At 47.4% G+C, this 22,245-nt stretch overlaps 1 protein-coding gene across 7 annotated transcripts in view; it reads left to right on the plus strand.

Annotated features, from left to right (window-relative positions):
* Positions 1 to 1,980: 1,980 nt before the first annotated feature.
* The window catches only part of MYT1L (myelin transcription factor 1 like), a gene marked incomplete at both ends in the record, with an annotated part of 135,813 nt that continues 115,548 nt past the window's right edge, over positions 1,981 to 22,245 (plus strand). For 5 of the 7 annotated variants that reach the window (XM_079720699.1, XM_079720700.1, XM_079720701.1 and 2 more), the window contains 3 exons: positions 1,981 to 2,035; positions 2,194 to 2,227; positions 2,459 to 2,521. In XM_079720699.1, the coding sequence (XP_079576825.1) occupies positions 1,981 to 2,035; positions 2,194 to 2,227; positions 2,459 to 2,521 (152 nt within the window). The remainder of the gene's footprint in view (positions 2,036 to 2,193; positions 2,228 to 2,458; positions 2,522 to 22,245) is intronic. The other 2 variants (XM_079720702.1, XM_079720705.1) reach the window with 1 other exon arrangement.

A 22,245-nucleotide genomic window follows, 5' to 3' on the forward strand; every position in this document is an offset into this window, starting at 1 on the left:
TCAGGCCGACTTGGTGGAGACCCTCCCCCACCCCGGGCAGGGCGTCTCCTCTTGGCCCACTCTGCGCCCCTCTGCGCTCTCTCGAACTGCTGCCGAATTCATTTCTTTATAAATATGCTGGTGAGGGATCCCTCCCGCGCTCAAGAACCAACAACAGCTGTCTATCCGCTGGGTCACTAGTGACCCTCCAGGTCTGTCCAGGCCCCCGGGGTGCCCTTCCCACTCTCCCTGTGGCCAAGCGCTCCCTGCTCCGCCAAGACCGTCACCCCGAGATTCCACCTTGTTCCCGCCGTCTCCTTGACCCACCATCTCCCAAGCAAACAGACTCGCCAACTCATTCACTGGCGCGTCCATCCAAGTACACGTTTCTAGCATCTGCGTGTCAGCTGAGCCTCTGCATGTATCTATACACACGATGGGTGTGTAAGTCCTTTCTTCCTTCTACACCTAAACTAGTCGTCCTGAAGTATCTCAATTTCCCTGAGAAATTCCCCCTCCGTGATTCACCTCGCGTGGGCTCGTCCTTTCCTGAAATTCTTCTTATTTTATTAAATCTGCCAAATCTTATGTCTGTGCAGATACCTCACCCATTAAGATATTAAGCTCATTAAATGAACTTACATTTTTTATTATAGGTATTTTTATTATTCCACACACAAGAGTAATAAATAAATATTTGTTAGTCAGTTGGTATGAACATTAAATCAGATTCTGTGCAGGATCTCACCTTGCTTATGGTTTATTTCAATAGCAGATCCACCCAGGTCTTTTCTATAATGTCACCTAGCAGAACCACAATTGTCCAACTAGAGTCTTCTTTCCCAAATTCTGACGTTTCTTGTCATAAACTGTGAAAGAAGTGAACTGTGCATATGTGACTTTTTTGTTGTTGTTTTTAGAGTATAGTTAGTTGATTTACAATGTTGTGTTCATTTCTGCTGTCCTCAGTTATAGATATATATATTCTTTTTCATATTGTTTTCCATTACGGTTTATCCCAGGATATTGAATATAGTTTCCTGTGCTCTACAGTAGGGCCTTGTTGTCTATCCATCCTATATATACTAGTTTGCATCTGCTAATCTCAAACCCCCAATCCATCTCTCCCACACACACACCCCAATACATGACATTTTACAATATCCCCATCTTCTGCCCAGAATGCAGCTCTGGCCACAATGGGCAGGGTGAAAAATGACACAGTCCAGGTTGGAATCTGGTCAGAGGAGCTGTCGTCTTTACTACTCATCTCTTGTCAGCCCCTCTGATGCATTGAGTGGAATTCTCCCATGATGCGGTTTTGCTGTGTATAAATTACTCACATTCACCCACCTGGCAGTATGTTCCCGTGGCTTAAAGAGGAAGTGTAGACAGTGGCTGGTTTCAGGATCCTGCACCAAAGCTGCCCCTTGAATGATCTTGGACAAGTCACAGCTGTAAAGGAAGTGTAATAAAGACACCTCCCTTACAGAATCGTGTGAGGACCCTGCAAGGTAATAGATGGAAACACTCTGTCATCTCCAAGTGTGAGCCTTGCTGTGACCCTGGAAAGTGTCCTGACGATTTAGATCAAGGCAGATGCAATTGTCCCCCAGGACTAGACCATGGCGAGAGTAGCCTGCATGCTAAAACGTGTCCTTCTGTGACATACCCCTCCTCCCCGCCGTGACTCCTTGATCAGGTTAAACACTTCAGCTACAAGGAGAATCTAGACATTAATATATGCATTTTTTCCTTCTTGCAAACTTCAGCCCTATCCATTATATTCTTGGTACAAAGTACAACTCAGACTGACCGACCCAGGTGTGTCCTAATCAAAGTCTTCCACTGTAGGGGCCCTGCAAGACGAGGTCTGCTTTGTTATTTTTAAACAACACGTTTAGATTGCCTGGTCCTTTCCCAGCAGCACCCCTTCACAGAGGGAACCCGTCCCTGAACTGCCAGCAGGAAAGCACACTGACCACCTTCCTCTCTCCCCAGATGGAGGTGGACACTGAGGAGAAGCGGCATCGCACGCGGTCCAAAGGGGTTCGAGGTATGTCCCTGCTTCCAGGTCCCTGGGGCCCCTGCTGGGATTCCCTTTGTCCTGCAGAAGCCCTCAGACCCGGCCTGGACACCACCCTCTCGGTAGCTGTCTGTGGAAGAGGGGCTCTTGGGATCGATCATCAATTTGCTCTTTTCCTCTCTCTGCAGTTCCTGTGGAGCCGGCCATACAGGAGCTGTTCAGGTCAGTGAACAGGATGGGCAGTTAGCCTGTTCGGAGAGCGGGCAGGATTCATCCCCAGCAGCGGTCAGAGACTGTGCGTCGTAGCAGAGACAGGGCTTTCACGCTCCCAGGGGACCCAGGGCCTGCACCCCAGACCCCTCCTCCCAGTTTCCAGTCCTCCCTGTCTGTCTGCGTCCCCCGCTTCCCTCCCGTCCAGGTGGCACCTGAGTGACCCATCCTTTCCTCTTGCAGCTGTCCCACCCCTGGCTGTGACGGCAGTGGCCACGTCAGCGGAAAATATGCGAGACACAGAAGGTAAGGCCTCGGTTTTTCACGCCATGCTGAGTGACTCATGGGCACAGTGAATGGGGACCATCTTGGGGAAGCTTTCCTGTCCTCCTCAGACGTGGGGCTCTTGTAAGACGTTCTGAGCTCCTTCTGGGGTAGCGTTCACCCCACGCCAGGGGTGACGACTGAGGACCAGCCTTGCACCTCTCCCCACTTGCTCCCTGGGATCCTCCCCTAGGTCACTGGGAGCCATATTCCTCCTCCCCGTTTTCTCCTTCCGTAGCTCAGGATGGTAAACATCCGGTGGTAAAGTAAAGCGTGAACTTCCTGATCTTCCTGTGGGCACTCAGCTCATCCTGGGAAAGGAGGTCCAGGCTGGCACCGGGCAGCTGCAGGGGAAAGTCAGAGCAAGAGGGGAAAGTCCAGACAGATCACGCTCGTGAGGCTTTGGGGCTTAGAGATGATGCTCGTAAATACCGGCATTTCATGTCTGTGACAGAGGTGGCAACACCTGGAGCACAGGATAGGCAGGTAATTGCTGCTAGAATGTGCCGCAACGGAATTGCATCCTTCACACCAAGACTGCGAGTCACGTGCAGCTAGCTCAGGCTTGAGATTCACTTCCCCCAAGATCCCTTTCCCTGTGGTATTAAGGCAGCTTCACCTTTCAGTGGAAGGTTTGGGTTATGATGAGTTAGAAATGTTTACAGGCCGTGACACATTTTTGGCTAATTCCCACAAACAAGGGTGCGAGGACTGAGGCCATTCAGCCCAAGCAGCCATCAGGGGCCAGGCCCAGGTACCCAAAGCTCGGGAGCTAGAGCAGGTGCCCTGAGCACCCCAGGGTGACCGTCCCTCGCTGCTTTCCACTTTATTTCTTTACAGCTGGACACTCATTTACGGATGAAATCAAGCAATGACTATGATAGTCCTTTATCAACATCAAGGGGAAAATTACAAAGTCCTCCAAAATACCCACGCTAGCATTTAAGGAGGCAGGGGATGTTCAGTGGGCATCCATGATGAAATGGTTTCATACCAAAGGGACGACAGGCATGGTTAAGAGAATTTTGTGGCTTAAATTATTATATTTAATTTATTGTATTATTATTTGATTATGAAAAATTATTGAAGTATGTAATTTAAATATGTGGGTTTTTTAAACTATTTGTTACTTTATGAAGGAGTATATATGTAAATTCTTTTTTAAAAATCCAGTTTTTAAAAACTGGATTGCTTATGTTTACAATGGAAAACAAGTTAGCCAACCATCAGTGGATTTTTTCCCCTAATCATCACTTCACTAGACAATAGTTAAATTTGGTTATTTTGCTACTAGAAAGAACAATTAAATTTGACTAAAAAGTTTTAATTAGGTGTCAGCTAGTTTTAATTGGGTGTCATAACCACGCTTTTGCTGGAAAAATCATGAAGTTCCCAAAGAATTGTTTCAAGCGTTTCTATTCCTACCCAAGGTGCATCCCCTAGAGCTGTGGACTGATGGGCCCTGTGGGATGCAGTGTGTGTGCACAGCTCTCCCTGGGATCTCCTCCACTGCTCAGAAAATCATGCTCAGCCTTAGGCTGGGAACAATGCGAAGACAGCTGGGCTCCACCCTCCTCTGAGACCTGATGCTGCTGAGAGCACAGAACACCCTGAATTTTTCAGGAGTGAAGTAGGCGGAATTTTAGAGAGGAGTCACAGAAACAGCCAAATTGGAAAATTTTACAGCAAAAATAATTTCAATTTTTTAAATTTAAAATGTTATTTTTTACCATGAGTCATAGTGTTTGCAATTATTGGAATTCCCACTGTTTTAATAGAAATAGTGAATGGGGAGGCATACTGTGGGAACCCAGTACACAGACACTGGGCCTCGTTTCCCCTTTGCCACTAATTACCCAAGGGGCTTTGGGTGGATTATTTAACATGTATTGACTTCAAATTTCCTCGGTTTTATAATGAGAAAGTTGCAGACTTTGTTATGTAAAACTAATTACCATTCAAAACTTATGTCACAGATAAGACTTCTCTCCAAGGAATCTCACTGAGGTATCAAGTGAGGCTTTCTAAATTTTATTTTTTCATGTCTGTATACTATCAGCAATTTTTAACTAAGTGGTGACATTTGAATTGCTCAGACTGAAAAGGGGCTCTTTGTAATAGATAAGATTCGTGTATACATCAACATCTTTTGACTAGTGCTATTTCAAATTTGTGAGGCTTCAATTATATCTGGCTTTGTTTTTTTCTATTTTTTAAAAGATTTCCTAAATGAAAGTTTCTCCCCTCTGACAGCTGCTCATGCACATAAATACCTGCACTACCCGCCCACACCAACACAGGTGTCACCTTGCCCGCTGCCCTGTCCCTGCTGATACTCGGAGCACATGAGGCCCCTTCAAATAGGACAAGAGCAGCAGCCTCAGTTCAGGTCTTGATGAAACTGCCCGTTACTTCAGTCTTTTAAAGATACATTTTCCAATGAATATATCCCCGTTAAGGCTACAATTTCATTTTACTCACATATCATACCAGTTCATAGCCAAATAAAAAGGCATTCTCTTAGTATATTGAAGTATCTATTTTTTTGAACGTGCAAAAATTAATTGGAGGCAGGTGAGGGGAATCAACAATGTAAAAAATAAAAAATAAAATTTTAAGAAATTTGATATCAAGTGGTAAAATGATGCCTCTCAGTTAATCTTTATTTTGAACACAAGAAAATTTCTAAGGAAGTCAAATATTGATCACAGTTTCAGTGTACCTTCTTATTGCTTTGGGGGGCACGCACATTGGCGGGTGGCCTTGCTGCTTCAGCGGGGATTTGGCTTTTCATGATAGCTTCTAAGGCTGATGGCTTTTTTCCTGTGTGATAGAGGTAGGGTCGTGGATTTGTAAGAAATGGGGAATAGGTGATAGAGGAGGATCAATCATCAGATAAGACCTGTGAATTTAAACAATAATCTGAATTCACAAGGCATTCACAATTTAAGATCCTGGTTAAAAATTGAGAGGTAGGAATTAAAGTTATAATACTTACTTTATTGGTTGGTCTGCCTTATTCAAAAATTATGTCCTTGAACTAAAGATAATCTATTCATGGGTATTTATTTGTGTTAACAGTTCATCATCAATTTGAGGTGCCTGATAAACACATGTACAACTGCACAGTTAAAGGTTGAATCAAAAAGATAAATTAGGAAAAACATAAGGGAAATGAAAACATAATTTTACCAGAAACCCAGGATGTATCAGGAGTTCTGATACAGTATTCCATTCAGTGCTGAGTCTCTGGGCAGTCAAGGTAAAAAAAGAGGAAGAAGAATGACAGAGCCTCATTATCTGATGCAGGCAGCACACCAGTTCCTCAGAGGGGTTACCCTCCTGGCACTGAAGGTCCATTTCTTTGAATCCCTGCACACTGACCAGCAGGGATCCGAGCTCAGTCAATATTTTTTGCCCTGATGCATGTGAACAGGGCCAGGCCTCCAGGCAGAGAACAATATCACCAGCCGTTATCTTCAGAAACATCATTAGTGTCCAGACACATGACTCTGACTTTTCAGGTTTTATATTATTAGCACATGAGTACGACAGAACATCACGGGTTTGCAGTCAGGGCCAGAAGTAAGTCTCCTGTCGTGAAACAAAACACCAACTCAGTCTTTTCTGTACACAGCAAACCCGACCTCTTCTTTCCCACTCACCTCTCACATTTTCTGCACACCTGACTGCACACAGTCCAGTGCTCTGAGTGCACACGTCTTTTCTAAACTGGTATTTATGGGTAGCTGAAGTTTGCATCTCAAATGCAGGGGCCGATCCCAGGCTTTCTTTGCAGGTGCAAAACTACCCCTCCGCCATCCTAAGTGAGTTTTCCAGAGTTTGGTTCTTAGACGCCCAAATTCAGGGAAGGGAGAGTCCTGGATGCCCCACTCTCCTCCCTGGACCACCTCCTTCCCAGTGTTCAGGCAGACTCGTGACCTGTAAGCATTTAAAACCCTAAAACACCTTTATATTGATATAAAATACTATTTGTGTTAAAGATACAGTGCAACTTGATGTTACAAAGGGATGAATATATAGACACTAAATTCATCATCGAAGTCCCAATAAAACTTAAAAATAGGAATAATAAAAATATTAGTATCTATTTCAGGTTAATAAATATTAAACAATGTAGAGGAATTTGAATTTTAGCCTTCCTTATAATAGTTATATACATACTGGACCATTTAGAATTAATTGGATTTACTTATTGTTTTCTGAATGGTGATTTTTGTATAAGCCTCCAATGAGAGGGGGAGAGAGAGGGGGAGAGGGAAAGAGAACTTTTACTGTGGATTCATTCTTCACATCCTTGGTTTTGTGAACCCTCTGAATTTACTTCTGAAATTTAATGGATTTTATTTACATTTACCCTTCACAGCTGTTTTTTAAGTTACTGTTTGTTGAGCATAAGGTTCTGGTGAGATATTTGATCCGAAATCTAGCTTGAGAGACTTGCACAATCAACAATCCCCCAAAAGCCAGGGGATGGCTTTGGTATTATATTTAAATCCTTCCCCATTTAGAAAATTCAGAGTCAAATCAATTTATCTTGAAACTTTAAAATTAAAAGCTCCAAATGGTAGATTTATTTTTTTATTAGAAAATTGTTAAATTCTCTCTGGCTTATGGTGTACGTTCCTTCTTCAGATTTTTTTTCCATCTCATATACCTTTGCACCTACCAGTGTGATTGCCATGGCGGCAGCCGCGGGTGAATAATTGCCTGTCTTCACGGGAGCTTGTTCTGGACCTGGAGCTGAGGGCTTGCTTCCTGATGTATGCATGCCTCATTTGGATGCTGCCAGCAGCCTGGGGGCTGTTTTATTCATGCCTTTGACAAAGAGCTCTCACTAAAAGCCTTGGAAGAGAGCCAGGCACTGGGAGAGATAGTGGAGCATTTCAACGTGCAACTGAGAGGAGAATCGATAATCAAAAAGGAAAGAAAGAAAGAGACAGAGAAGAAGAAAGAGAAATAGGGATCCCTATACCTCCCTTTTACTGGTTTCACATGGGTAGAATTTCCATTTGCATTAAAATAAAAAACCCTAAAAATAATTGCATTTTTTCCTAACCACGCTTGAAAGTTTAACACAATTTTCCACATTTAATTGCAAAGTTGATTTTAATTAGTAGGGTCCCGCATGTGAAAAATGAAGATCCACTTGGGTGCATGGAAACACTGCAGTGTCGGCTTTATGCTCTAATTAATGTATGGCTGCTGTGCAGCAGGGCACACTCTGGGGCGTTTATGAAGAATTCTGAGCACGCAGCCACCCAGCCAGGAGCCACGAGAACCAACACCTCCCCCTTCATTCTTTATGAGGCATCGCTGTGCATCACCCCCTGCATAAACTTTACGGCATGCCTGTCCTTTTTACTATTTGTCACTAATATTATGAATCAGAAGTTAGGGCACACCGATTTTAACATTAATTTGATAGCTTGCCCGGTTGCAGAGAGAGCAAAAATGTTGTGATCTCGGGACTTATCTGTCTGAAGTGAAGATTCAAAGCAAGTGGGTTTCCCAGACTCACCATTGCTTGATGCCTTATTGTGAATTGTATGTGTGCAAACACAAAATTCAGGCATGGTCTTTCCAGACTGGGGTGGCAGTTAACCTTCATTGTCACAGTAAATCCTCTATTTAAAAAAAAAAAAAAGCTTCCTGGCCATTATCCCAAGAAAACAATGTGCCTGCTGCTTGTCTATAGCACGTCTGCCCAAATGGACAGATCTCTGGCCCTGGCCGAGTCTGTTAACATATTTCAGAAGACAGTGTGACTGATTCAGTGTATTCAAAACTGCAAATAAAATAGGTAATGCATTTCAGGGTGGATTTTTGACATTTTATAAAATTCAGTATACTTTTAAAATAATTCCACATTCATAGAGGAGGAATATAGGTATTTTCAGGTAGGAACTAAAACATAAGTATACTTAGAGAGTCTCTAATATTTACAATCTGTATTGGTTAAGAACTAAACACAGGAATTATAATCTCAGTCTGATTTATTGACTAGTGATTAAAGATATGTAAACATGGCTTTGAAATATCTCCAAAATACACAGCAGAAATCAGTGTGTGGTACGGCTACCTTCAGGGTTTACCGGTTCCGATGACCACAGTCTGCGCTGGGATTCTAGCAGGTATGCAGCCGCCACGTTTCAGAACTGGTGGGCGGAGAGGGGGTCCTGATGTGAGGGTGGGGGGGAGGGCTGGCCCGCTGGGCGATTGTGAACCAGGAGCCCCTCACACCTGCCGACGGCTGGCTGCGCAGCCCCGAGCTGGTCTTCCCCAACCTGTGTGCGGGCTCCCTGCACGTCCACACCACCAGGGACAGGAGAGGCGACACCCAGAGTCAGTGGCTGCTGGATGGTCCTCAGAGAGGTGTGAATGATGGGGGAGGGTGGACGGGACGGACGTGTGAGCCCCTCACGCTGAGTCCAGCGTGTCCAGGTGACAAGTCCAGGCAGCAACTCCAGGTGCCTGGAATCTGCAGTCAGAACCAGTGATTCCGGAGAAGTCAGCCTTGCGACCAGCTCTTCAAATCCACATTTGAGAGCAATCACGTCGTTAGTATTATTACTTACACCCACACTTTGAGAAGCCCAAGGAGTCACGAGGATGACCTTTGTCCTTCTGCAAAGTGATTGCTTCTCCTCCTTCTCGGATCTTAGGTCCGATTGCTTCTCCTCCTTCTCGGATCTTAGGTCCTGAAGAGAAAACAGGACTTCCAAGATGAGACCCCAAGAAATGACTGAACCCCCAAACTCCAGAACCTTCTTCCTGCTAAAACTCGTGACAGAGTTAGAGGAAAGAAGCTCTGCCCTCTTAGCTGTAATGTTAGTTTGATGAGATTGCACTGTTTGAGTCTGAAAAAGTTTCTGTGTGACTTAGACCATTTCCAACTACAAAAAAAATGGAAACCCCACTGAAGACTGGCTTAAACGGTACAGAATGAATCGTCACGTAAACTGGGAATTGAGGTCAATTCACTTCTGCCCCATTGTCCGGCATCTCCCCAGCAATCACCCCCACGCCTGGTTCTCACCTCATCCCAGGGCTGCCTGCCGGGGCCCCAAAGTCCAGAGGAGGCCGGAGGGGTCAGGTTCAGTGAAGAGGAGCTCCGGATAAGCCACCTACACCGTCCTCATAGATCTGGTGCTCCAGTGGGTCCACAGCCGGGCCTGAGCCTTCTGACTGCCAAGCCATCCCTGGGCTGAAGGCTGAATCAGCTCCACTCAGGCCGGGCATCCTCCCCAAAGCCTGGAACATCAGTATCACCGAGAACTTCCTGGAAAGGAAGCATCCTGGCTACATGCCCCACCCCAAACCTGCCAACTCAGAAGATGTGTCAGGGTCCCCGCTGTCTGTTTCCCTCCCCTCCAGGGGATTCAGATGTCCCCCAAGTGTGAGGTCATGGCTCCCGAGGGCACAGGCCTGTGTGTGCCAAAGGCAGTCACCTGCTCTAGTGGGGTTTTCAGGTAATGTAAAGAGAGGTTGTGTCCTGGGCGAGCAACCAGCAAACAAAGCCAAATTATGTGTGAAGCTGGCAGTCGAGGAAATATTCAGTGGCCATCTGTCTGGAGAAGGACTGGATGGCCTGGTGTGGACAGGTCAGGGCTGCGGAGGCTCAGCCTTGTCCCGTGAGGGGACTCCCTCCCAGATCCAACACGAGTTTCAGGTCACGTGTGCAGGGGGGATGCAGAGGTTCCCGGCTGCTCAGACCCCCCAGCCAGCCCTGCCCTGTGCCTGTCCCTTGGGCCAGCGAGGCTCTGTGGTCACCGGCCAGTTCTGCCCTGAATGCTTGGCCTGAGCAGAGCCTGGTGGCCGGGGGCACACAGGCAGTAAAAACCCAGAGTGCCTCGGCTGGAAGAAAATCTGGACGTGCCCTGGAGACTGTGCACAACCCGTGGAGAGCTTGCTTCCCTCGTTCCGACTGGGCTACCTGGGCCCTGTGAGCCTCTGCGAGGCCCTGTGGACCTGGGAGCAGGAAGATAAATGCACCTTCCCTTTCCTGGTAAGGGAAAGCTCTGAGCTCCCCCTGTATAATTCAGCAGATTTTAAAAGATCCACTCATTGTAATTTAGTAGCCGCTGTGTGGGCCATGAATACTACCTAATGCTGTATCTGACATGGCCAGTGATACGCTTCCCACAGGATTGGATGCATCTCCTAAAACTCTAGGGAGGAGAGTAGGGAGTGAGCAGCTCGGAAGAAATTTTATTCCTCAATGATGCATTAGGATGCAGTGATGCTCCCAACTCGCTCCGCCAGCCCCCAGCCCATCCCATGGCGGGTTGTGCTTCTGAATGAACTGTCTTGGCCCCCCTGAGAGTCCTCTGGACCCCCGCACCAGGGCGAGACTGAGAGCTAGGAGGGCAGGGAGGCAGCAGTGGCCACCGGGGGGATCGGGCAGACCCCGATCCTGGAGCCAGGGTCTCTGGTGCAGGCTGTGCTGCACGCAGTGCGACCGAGCGGCTTCACCATGGTTCACGCACATGTCAGGGAGCTAATTATGGAGCGGCTTCTTGGTGCTGCATGTAGGAGCAGACCCCACCCTCAGGAGGGGGCAGAGAGCCCCCCTACCGCTACTGTAGTAACAGACTCTCTGGACCACAGCCCCCCGCCTGCCCCCCAACTCAGGAGACACTGATCAGATGCTTACGACAAAGCCAGCACCTTGAGTGACTAATGGACTGAACTTTCCCTGAGGCAGCATGGTTTTGCCAGAGATGCTTCTTAAATTAACCCAAAGCGATTTCTAATAAGTGATGGTGTAGGCAGAGGGGAGGGGGTTCGGGGGCCGAGGCTCTCACTGGAGCCCCGTCTGCCAGGCAACAGCACCACCCAGCCTGCATACGCCTGGGGTTGGACGCCCATGGATGCTGCCCCTGGAGCCCATGCACAGCCCACATAACCCTGGGCTGGGCTGCCCGTGGATGCTGCCCCTGGACCAGGATGCCTGTGGATGCTGCCCCTGGACCCCATGCACAGCCCGCATATCCCTGGGCTGGGCCGCCCGTGGATGCTGCCCCTGGAGCCCACGCACAGCCCGGCCGCAGCCTCTCCCTGAAATGGGGCAAGAAGGCCTGGGACTTGCAGCTTTGAAACTTCAGGACTTGAAAAGATAAAAAGGAGTTAGCTTTTCAAATTGTCTTAACTGATCCTCCCAGGGAATTTTTATTGACAACAGAAACCAAAAGAAATACTGCATGCGCACAAAGGTGATTTAGGATTAAAGGTGGGAAATGCTCATTTCCTTAAATAAGGACTAAAAATGGGATTACAAAAGAAAGAACAGTGGAAGTGGTGGCAGATTTTCATGAACATCTGTCTCGTTCTTGTCACTGTGCTCCGTTCAGGGAATGTGACATTTGCCCAGAACATCAGACTTTTTCCTTGGATTTTTAATGCATTTTACTCTTTTACTTAGTCTCATGTTATAGGTGTAAATGTGTATTTTTTTAAATGTTTATTTAACTTTATAACATGAGCCTTTTCTGATGTCACTAAATATTTTAATTTTCACGGCTAACTTCCATCCTGTGGTGATATTGTAACTTATGCAACTCTTATTATTGGAAATTATTTATTTAGTTTTTTTTTAACTTTCCCATGTTATAGATCTTGTGTGCTAAGTGTCTTTGCAGACAGCTTTTGTGGCTTCTGGCTCCTTCTCTGGGGCAGTTTTCACAAGGAGGAGCCTTTGCTTGAAGGACATGAGGACAGAAATGATTCTAAGAGTTTCTTTCCAGCAAGATGGGGCCTGTTTGCATTCCCAGCAGCAGAAGGGAAGGTGTCCCTGTTTCCTTCTGCAAGTAATATGGAATAATTGTTTTTAAAACACTTCCTTCTTACTAAAAAAAAAAAAAAATGTGTTTGTGAAAGGATAAACTTTTAAAGGATTGGTCATTTTTCAAACAATGTTAATGCCAGAAAATTCTAGAAAAAGACATGGTTTGAAATTTAAGCCACACTTTTTTTCCTCTTAAATGGTCTCACTTGTCAGTGTTCAGGTGAGCTGGACCCCAGCTGCCACCCCCAAGACTGATCCTGGGGTGAGACCCTCCAGAGCTGAGTAAGGAAGAGGCTTCCAGGCAGAGGGGCGATGCTTCGTGCCAGGCAGAAGGTGAAAGGCTATCTTTCTCTGTCTCGGTCACCTGGTTCCCCCTCTCGCCACCCACCAGCCTCAACATTCCAAGCCCAGGAGCAGAGGAGAAGCCAGTGTCCGGTCACCAGAGCCACAGCCAAGTGCGTCAGGGCAGGGTCAGAGCCCCTGAGGGAGGAAACTGTGCCTGAACTTTATATAAAAGTGTCTTTAGATGTTAGAATGATAAAAATTCAGGCCAGCAAAGAGCAGCAGAGGTTCTGCATCAGGGCCTGAGGCTCTTCACTGCCCTGTGCTCCTCCAGCCCAGCCAGGAGCCTTGGCTGTGGCTGTCGAGAGCTCCACTTGAAAGTGTGGGCGCAGCAAGTGGGTGAGCTGGGAGTGGCCAAGCACACATTTCTGGGGCTGCTGCCATGCAGAGGCCCTGGGGTTCAACCGAGGGTGGCATTCTGCACAGCCTTGCCCTTAGCAACCATCCCTAGACACACACGCCAACGGCACAAAAGGCAAACGGACGATCGGACGGTTACCACTGACCAAACACATAGGGGATGTGGGCGTGTAGACGGTGCCCTGAGACCAGGAAGGAGCAAGCAGGTGGAGGGGCTGGATTTCACCCCACTGGGGAAACTCGCCCAGTTGCCTTATTTCAGAAAGTACAGTGCTCTTTAGGGAAATGTGCAGAGGCAAGTGAGAAGTGGTCACCTCTGTGGCCAGGTAGAACAGGACTCTATAGACTGCTTCAAAGATGCTCTGTTTGGCTAATTACTGAGTATTCACTGCACACACAGCCGTTGAGCAGAAGGAATATTTGGGGACAAAGGGACACCTTGCCCTTTGACTTAAGACGTGTGGCCCACGCCAGCGATGAGTCCAGACATACAGGATGCAGGGGAGGGTATGACCAGGGAGACAGAACGAAGGGTCCTGGGAGAAGCACTGGATACACGAGGCCCGTGAGAGTCTTCCTCCTCTGAGCCCTCTGCCGTGTGCCCCCAAACACCGAGCAGGAGACAGGGCCAGAGGGACAAATCATCTCACTTCCTTCCTGGGCACTATGCATGCCCACCTTTATCCAAGGAATGGCATGGCAACAAACATTCCCAATTTGCAACATCTTGGAAAATGGAAGTTGGAAGTGTTTTGTTGAGTCCCAGCTTTGGCTCCAGCCAGGCAGGACCTCAGATTTCACCCATGTTTCGTCTACATCCTGTGTTATTTACACAAGGATTCATCACAACTTACCTTTAAAGAGTAGATCTCTTTCCCACAGTCGAAACACAACATCTGAAGCAGGATCTTCGATCCGCACAAACTTTCTTAGACACTTGTCACCACCGCACAGTTTCTGCCCAGATGTAAAATTTTCTTCCTAAATGGATTGTCATCAGCTCCTCAGAAGACAGAGGAAACTTCTCTCTTTCTCTCCCCAAGGCATCCTTTCCGCGGCTCACAATGGCCGTTCATTTAGTACCTGCTGGAAGATGTTGCTACTGACGTAATGAAAGGATGCTGAAGAGGGAAAATGATTGGAAAGATAGAAGAACAATTTCTACAAGCAAAAAGATTGGCTTAGGTTCAGTTCTACCTAAATTTATAACCAGTAGGATCTTACTGTCTTCTCCTTGGAGGAAGTCTTCTGGGCTATCATCTGACATCTATCACCTCCACACCATGAGTCAGGACCATGGTCGGACACAGAGGCATCACGGGAAGGAAGCGATTCCTCCCCTGAGGAGGCCAGCTGTCCCGCGGATACACATATATGACAGAATGTCCCAAGGGCCCTTGGAGTCCTGTTTGGGGACCAGGGAACAGAGAAGGAAGGGGCTCCATCCCCCTGGGCTGGCCAGCCTTCCCAAGGGGGAGACTCTCCACCTGGCCAGTGGGGGGAAGGGGGCCCTCAGGGGAGGGCACGGCGGGAGGGCTCGCGTGATCAGTCACCCTTTCACTTGGTGAGTCTGAGCTCTTTGTTAAGCAGCACTGTGCCAAGTGCCCAAATCCACGTAGGAACAGACCGGGTATCCGTAGGAATAGACCGGGTCCCCGGCGTTGGATGGACTCAGAGCCTGAGCAGAGAAGCACCAGACCCAGACACGGAGCACCAGCCCATGGAAGCTCAGGCCTAGGGGAGCCAGCCTGATGAGGCCGGGTGGTGGAGGGGGCCCAGGGAGGCCAGAAGAGGAGGCAGGGTCCTCAGTGGGACTGTGGTCGCCCCCAGCGGGGGCGGGGGGAGAAAAGCACAGCTAGGAAGGAGGCTGTGGTTATAAGAAGCTCCCAATCCTGGAAGGTGCCCCATGGGGATAAGGGGATGTGGAAGCCGCGGCCTCAGGATGTGGCCCAGTGGGTCACAGAGGACCGTATGTGCACAGGCAGTGTCAGGTTTTGTCCTCTCAGGAGGGAGAGAGAGAGAGAGACAGGGTGGGAGGGAGGGATGGAGGGGGGAAGGCAGGAGTCTGTGCATTGGAGGAGGAGATAGGAGTGAAAGCTCTTGGTGACCAGGGGGCCAGAAGCCAGCCTGGCCAGAGGCGGGGTCAGACTGGAGGGAGAGGAGAACACACTGGAGACATTCAGGGTGTGGACACAGCAGGACTCAGAGCCGCCGGGGGAGCTGAACCAGGAGGAAGAGGGTCCGGGAGACTCAGGTCCTGCGTCCTCGGGCCCAAGGTTCAGTACAAAGAGAAGGAGCCGGGAGGCAGACAACACGTTAAGACGCGCTCGATGTGGTTTATGTTGCACGGCCGACAATTTCACGCTCATCTCCAGTCCTCTGTGGTCCGAGGCTACTCCACGCGTGAGCAGCTTGCATGTACCTTACTGTGTGCGAGAACATTCTGTCTGCCCCGTGCTGTGTGGTGAGAACTGGACCCCAGAGGCCGAGTGCCCTGCTGGGATCCAGGTGATGGGCTGGTCACTGGCCAGCAGGCCAGGCCTCCCATCCCCAGCCCTGCCCACTTTCCACGAGGCCGCTGGCCTTTGGACCGCATCACAGGCTGAGATAAGCCCTCTGTGCTGGAGTTTACTTCAGTGAGGGACACGCAGCCCAGATGCAGACAGAGACGGGGCAGGAACGGGGTGGTCTGAGCAAGGTGGTCGTGGCCAAAGGGGGCTGAGGTTAGTTCCAGGTGCATCGCAAGGCATGGGGCCCTGGGAAGCACCGCACATTCATTTGAAGGGACCTATATGCAGCCTTTTGTTTCAGGTTCTGTTGTTGTTGTTGTTTTTCCAGCAATGGGGCCATTTGACACCTCTGACTTTTCTTGTCATCAATTGTCATGTGAGCATCCTTCAAACTCTGAGAAGCTAATGCTCTCAAACGGGTCCACGTTCTGTACACGGATCCTCACTCATGTCTTTGTAGTACCTGAGAGCTTTTAATTAATGAGAATGACCTATTAAAAAAAGATGTGAGGGGGCTTCCCTGGTGGCGCAGTGGTTGGGAGTCCGCCTGCCGATGCAGGGGACACGGGTTTGTGCCCCGGTCTGGGAAAATCCCACATGCCGCGGAGCGGCTGGGCCCGTGAGCCATGGCCGCTGAGCCTGCACGTCCGGAGCCTGTGCTCCACAATGGGAGAGGCCACAACAGTGAGAGGCCCGCGTACCGCAAAAAAAAAAAAAAAAAAAAAAAAAAAAAAGATGTGAGGAACCCAATTTCAGTAGGAACCATGAATAGAAACAGCGCGGAATCCTGGAATGAGAGCCCTTAGCAATCAGGCAAGCAGCTGAGCCCCCCAGGCCCCTGCCCACAGAAGCCTTCCACAGACAGGGAGGCCCCAGGGAACAAGGGCTCCAAGACACCTGGTCTCTAGCCCAGGTTCCAGAAAACGTCCTTAAAGACCCCTGGGGATCTGACCAACCCCTTCCTCCTACAGACGAGGACCTGTGACACACAGGGATGGAGCGACCCCCTCAAGGTCACACAATTAATAGGAGGCGTCAAATCCAGCTCTTCTGGTCCAGACCAGTATTCAGTTCCCAACCAGGACGTCTGAGAACCTTTGCACCTGCAGGACTGAGAATTATCTGTCTACTCACAGGGAGGGGAGGTGGGCACTGCCTGAGAAAACTGAGAGAAAAGAAGAAAAATTCTCATCTATTTAGTGTTGTTAAATATGGAGACAAATAAAACATAGCAACATCATTTACATCCGACCAATGGCTGAGCTGAAGGCAGTGGTTTAACTCCTAAGCTGGGAAGCCCTCACCCACCGAGGCTGGACGAGCACAGCTGGCTCTTCTTCCCAGGCCCCTCGTGGACCTCCTGCATGACCTGAACCGAGCTGAACATATAAACATCTCAATGCTTCAACTACCTAAATTTTAAATATTCCACAATTGAATAATTTCTTACCAGCCATAGAAAGACAAAGTACTCTGTCCTAGAGCATCCGAAAAAGAGGACTCTAGTATGTATTTGAGGAAGAGTAAGAAATCTTTAATTTTTCATTTGCATGTATTTTCTTATATATTGGTCCCTGGGGCAAAGATGTAAATGGCAAAATCATAAATTCTTATGTAGTTTGATTCTCAGTTCTTCCTATCAATCTTTTTTTTTATTGAAGTATAGCTTTCTTACAATGTTGTGTAAATTTCTGCTGTACAGCAAAGTGATTCAGTTATACATATATATTCTTTTTCATATTCTTTTCCATTATAGGTTATTACAAGATATTGAATGTGGTTCCCTGTGCTATACAGTAGGTCCTTGTTGTTTACCCGTTTTGTATACAGTAGTGTGTATATGTTAATCCCATACTCCCAATTTATCCCTCTCCCCTGTCTTTCCCCTTTGGTAACCAGGAATTTGTTTTCTATGTCTGTGAATCTCTTTCTGTTTTGGAAATAAGTTCATTTGTGTCTCTTTTTTTTAGATTCCACATATAAATGATATCATATGATATTTGACTTTGGCTTACTTCACTTATGAGAAACAGAAAGAGTATGATAACCTCTAGGTCCATCCATGTTGTTGCAACTGGCATTATTTCATTCTATTTTATGGCTGAGTAATATTCCATTGTATATATGTACCACATCTTCTTTATCCATTCATCTGTCAATGGACATGTAGGTTGCTTCCATGTCTTGGCTATTGTAAATAGTGCTGAATATTGGGGTGCATGTATCTTTAATTTAAATTTATTTATTTATTTATTTATTTATTTATGGCTGTGTTGGGTCCCCGTTTCTGCACGAGGGATTTCTCTAGTTGTGGCAAGCGGGGGCCACTCTTCATCATGGTGTGCAGGCCTCTCACTATTGTGGCCTCTCTTGTTGCGGAGCACAGGCTCCAGATGCGCAGGCTCAGTAGTTGTGGCTCATGGGTCCAGTTGCTCCACGGTATGCGGGATCCTCCCAGACCAGGGCTCGAACCCGTGTCCCCTGCACCAGCAGGCAGACTCTCAACCACTGTGCCACCAGGGAAGCCCCGAAGGGGTGCATGTATCTTTTTGAGTTATAGTTTTTTCAGGACATTTGCCCAGGAGTGGGATTGCTGGATCATATGACAACTCTATTTTTAGTTTTTTAAGGAACCTCCATACTGTTTTCCATAATGGCTACACACCAATTTACATTCCCACCAACAGTGTAGAAGGGCTCCCTTTTCTCTACACCTCTTCAGCATTTACTATTTGTAGAGTTTTTGATTATGGCCATTCTGACAGGTGTGAGGTGATACCTCGTTGTAGTTTTGATTTGCATTTCTCTAATAATTAGCAATGTTGAGCATCTTTTCATGTGCCTCTTGGCCATCTGGATGTCTTCTTTGGAGAAATGTCTATTTAGGTCTTCTGCCCATTTTTTGATTGGGTTGTTTGTTTTTTTGATATTGAGTTCTGTGAGCTGTTTGTATCTTTTGGAGATTAATCCCTTGTCGGTTGCATCATTTGCAAATATTTTCTCCCATTCTGTGGTTTGTCTTTTCAGTTCTTCCCATCAATCTTAACTCCTGTAATTCAAGGTAGCAGCACTGGTGCAACTTCAGGAGCTCCGCAGTGTCCCTTCAGTACTGAGTATCCCAGCAGCACTGAGTATCACAGCAATATTGAGTATCACAGTGGTATTGAGAAGTATTAAGCATGTAGTATTATTAAGCATGTATCACAGTAGTATTAAGCATGACTGCAGTACTAAGTATACCTGCAGCATCAGCTGTTGCTACGGTATTAAGTACTGCTGCAGTGTCTAGTACCTGTGCTAGCACAAAGTGGCACAATCACTTGCTAATGATGTCACAGTTGCTGCCTCCAGTGTTCAATTCGTCTGGACTAAATGCAGACCAAAACGTCCGCGTTGTTGTGTTGTTGTTAAATGTGACCCAGAGCACTCTTGTCAACTTGTAAATATCAAGACCGATAAAGTTGAAACCAGTACGCTGTTGACAGCCTAAGCACACACGGTGTTCATTTCCAGCAGTTTCCTCTCTGGAGGTGTTCTCTAAGCTGATGTAAGTAAGATGCTTAAGAGGCTTCTCTCCTGACCTGGCAGAGTTGTGCTCACATAGCAGGTGGAAAGTCCATTCATATTCTGACCTAGTGCCTGTCACTGACTCTCTCTGGCCTTAGCTTCTTCCTTTTCTAGGTGAAGGGGTGTGATTGCTGGGGTCCTCTCTCCTCCAGACTCTGCTGTTCTGAGAGTGTTGTCTTAGGAGTATCCCAGCACGTGGTTCCCCAGGCTGTCATGAACTGGCCACTTCAGGAACCCTTTTAACCATCCGAGATTTTTAGCTCAAATAGGAGGAGTCAAAGTGAATTTATAGAGCAGTTTAATTCGTCGATCTCACTGCCAAGGAGTACACGGGCTATTGGGGTGATTTTATCTGACATTCTCAACATTCTCCCCCTTCCAGTCTTATAAGTGGCAGGTGTAGTAAATGCTGTTTTGCAGATGGAAAGGCGAGGGCAAGCATTTCATTGAAAGCCGGGTGCTGGTGGAACCAACCTGAAGACCAGGAGGCTCATAGCCAAATCATCAGTAATATCAGTCAATAGAAAGCAATGTATTGAACACCCACTCCTTCACTGGCACAGTGGCAATTTAGAATAATTAATTCAAGGAGGAAACAGTTAAATTGAGATGATAAAATGAACACACATGAAAAAGTCAGTAACAATATAGTTACAAAAAGTGTGCTAACTATCTGATGGTGCAGAGTTTTTAAAGACAGAGGATCCTGAATTCCAGACTGACCAGGAGTGACTTTATGGAAAAAGCAGAACTTGACATGGTCTGGGAGGGTCAGCGTGAGAGGAAATAGAGAAGTAGGGCTGGAAGGAAGGAGGGGAGGATGGGGGGGAGAGAGGAGGGGAAAGCAGGTGCTGCAGGCGCTACGCTCATGCCAGGGCTGCTTTAGTTGAATTCTTTTGACTTTGGAAGAACAGAGAAACACAGGTTATTTCAGGTGAAAAGAAAAATGGGAGGGGGATACTGTAAGGATTTCAAGATTTCTTTTAAAATACAAGAAACGGTCTCAGCAGCCAGTTAACCAAATCTCCTGGAAAGAGGGTTTGGGAAAAGGGTGCTAGTTTCTCTGTGTCTCCACCCATCCTCCCTGGTGGACGTCAGCCCTGTGGACCACTGACCCACCAGGCTGCTGCCTTCCCCTGGGGAAGTGTTCTTCTTGAGTCAAAATAAATTACACAGTGATTATTTTATGTTTTATTTGAATCTTTAAACTGCCATTCAAGGCAATAAGTATTTCATAACAGGCTGCATCATTTAAAATGATAAAAGAAAAACCCATAAAGCAAGTCTCTGCCTTCCAGAAACAGAATTTTTTTAATTCTCTAAAGCCATAACGTCAAGTAAATATTTTGAAAATTTATTCATTGAATGTCTTACAATGCCTAGAACATTTATGTCACATTTAAGTTAAAAATATGTACTTTTCAAATCAGTCTGACTCTTGTTTACAATACTCTACAGAGAATAAAAGGACAAAATTAAGGAAATATGTCAATATGTAGTCAAAACTGAATTGGTTTTATTAATATATATGTTGTTGAAAAGATATCAGGAAGATGTCTGGAAAGCCAGCCATTTAATTGAATAATTCAGTGAATTAAGTTACTTCTGCAGTATTTTAAAATACTTTTATATATTCCAAAGACATGTAGGAACAGCCCTTTAAAAGTTCAGTGGTAAAGAGGGATGTCAACTCTACACAAGAGAAGAGGAGGGAGAAAATAACAAAAGGACAGCTCAGGTTTCCGGATCACCTTCCACGTAGTCAGAAGGTGTTTTATATATATTTTTATGTTTTTCATTTGCTGCCAAGAGTCTGAATTAGGTATTACTGTGCCCATCTTACAGATGGAGAAATTGAGGCTGGTAGGGATTAAATAAGCTGCCCAAAGTTGAACAGTTGTGTAATCTTGAGCAAGTTACTTAAGCATATGTTCTCAGCAGAGTCGCTTTTGTGTTTATGTAGCTCTGATGCTGTTCACAGACTCTCCGCATGTGTGATGACCTGGACCCTCTGCCGTCTGCGTAGATACGGCCCAGCCTTCCAGGCCAGGTTCAAAACCCACCTCCTGCTGCGACATCCATCCTGGCCCAGGTCACTCTTCTCCCACTCCTGTGGCCTCCCGGGGGCTCCGAGTGCTGTCCCAGGGTTGCAGGTTTCTCTGATCCCACCCCCTCCAGCCAGCCAGGGAGCCCCGGGGGAGCAGCTCAGGCCTCCTTGGAGCCCTCAGGGCACTTGGACAGTCCTCTGTCCTCTGCATCTCCTTCCGTCAGCCCCCCTCCCTTTCCTCAAATGCCCGTCTTCCTAGGGGTCTGTCAGTCCTCTCTCTCCACTCTTCCCCAGGAAGCCAGCTCCATCCCGCTGTGCACTGACCACCCCAAACCAGTGTTGCCAGCCAGATCTCTCTCCTGAGTCCACCCCTCTTGCTGCTATGGGAACTGGGGCCCCGCACGTTTAGCCCACCCGTGTCAGCCTCATCTTCCTTCCCCTCTCCCACCAAAAAGCCCAGCAAGACCCAGAGTCTTCCACACCCTCCACATCAGTGGGCGTGAGCCGGGCTCCTCCAGCCTCTTCACTGCACTGCAGCCACAGGAAGGGTGTTTACAGTGTGAAAATGATGCCCTGTAGGACTCTTCCCACTGACCACCTTGTGATGGGCACCTCCATCTTCAGGGCTGTCCCTCAAAATCCCACGGATGCAGTCACACCACTCTCTGTCTCTGTCTCTCTCTGTGTCTTTCTCTCCTGCCCCATCCATATCGGTTCCTCTTTGAAGCTTTCCTGACCCTCTGTCCTGTCCACGAGGGTGACTCTCTCTGCTCCTGTCCTGTGAGGTGAGGGCTGTGTCTGCACTGCTCAAGGGAACGTTTCCTGAACAAAAGAATCAATCTATTCATTCAGCAGCATTTATGGCGAGCCTACCTACCATATGATAGATGTCAGAGAAGCAAATGTGTCAATGGATCCTCACTAGAGCCCAGTGAGGAAGGAGCGCAGCGTCTCTCCCTCTTTAGAGATCAGAAGCCAAGACGGGGGGAGCGGGGTGGGTGTCAACACCTGTTTAGTGTTACTCAGCCTTGAGATTTTCAGCAAGGAGCTCAGGATCTGCCCCTCAAAATGG

The sequence above is a fragment of the Hyperoodon ampullatus genome, assembly GCF_949752795.1.
Source record: "Hyperoodon ampullatus genome assembly, chromosome: 15".
Lineage (NCBI taxonomy): Eukaryota > Metazoa > Chordata > Mammalia > Artiodactyla > Ziphiidae > Hyperoodon > Hyperoodon ampullatus.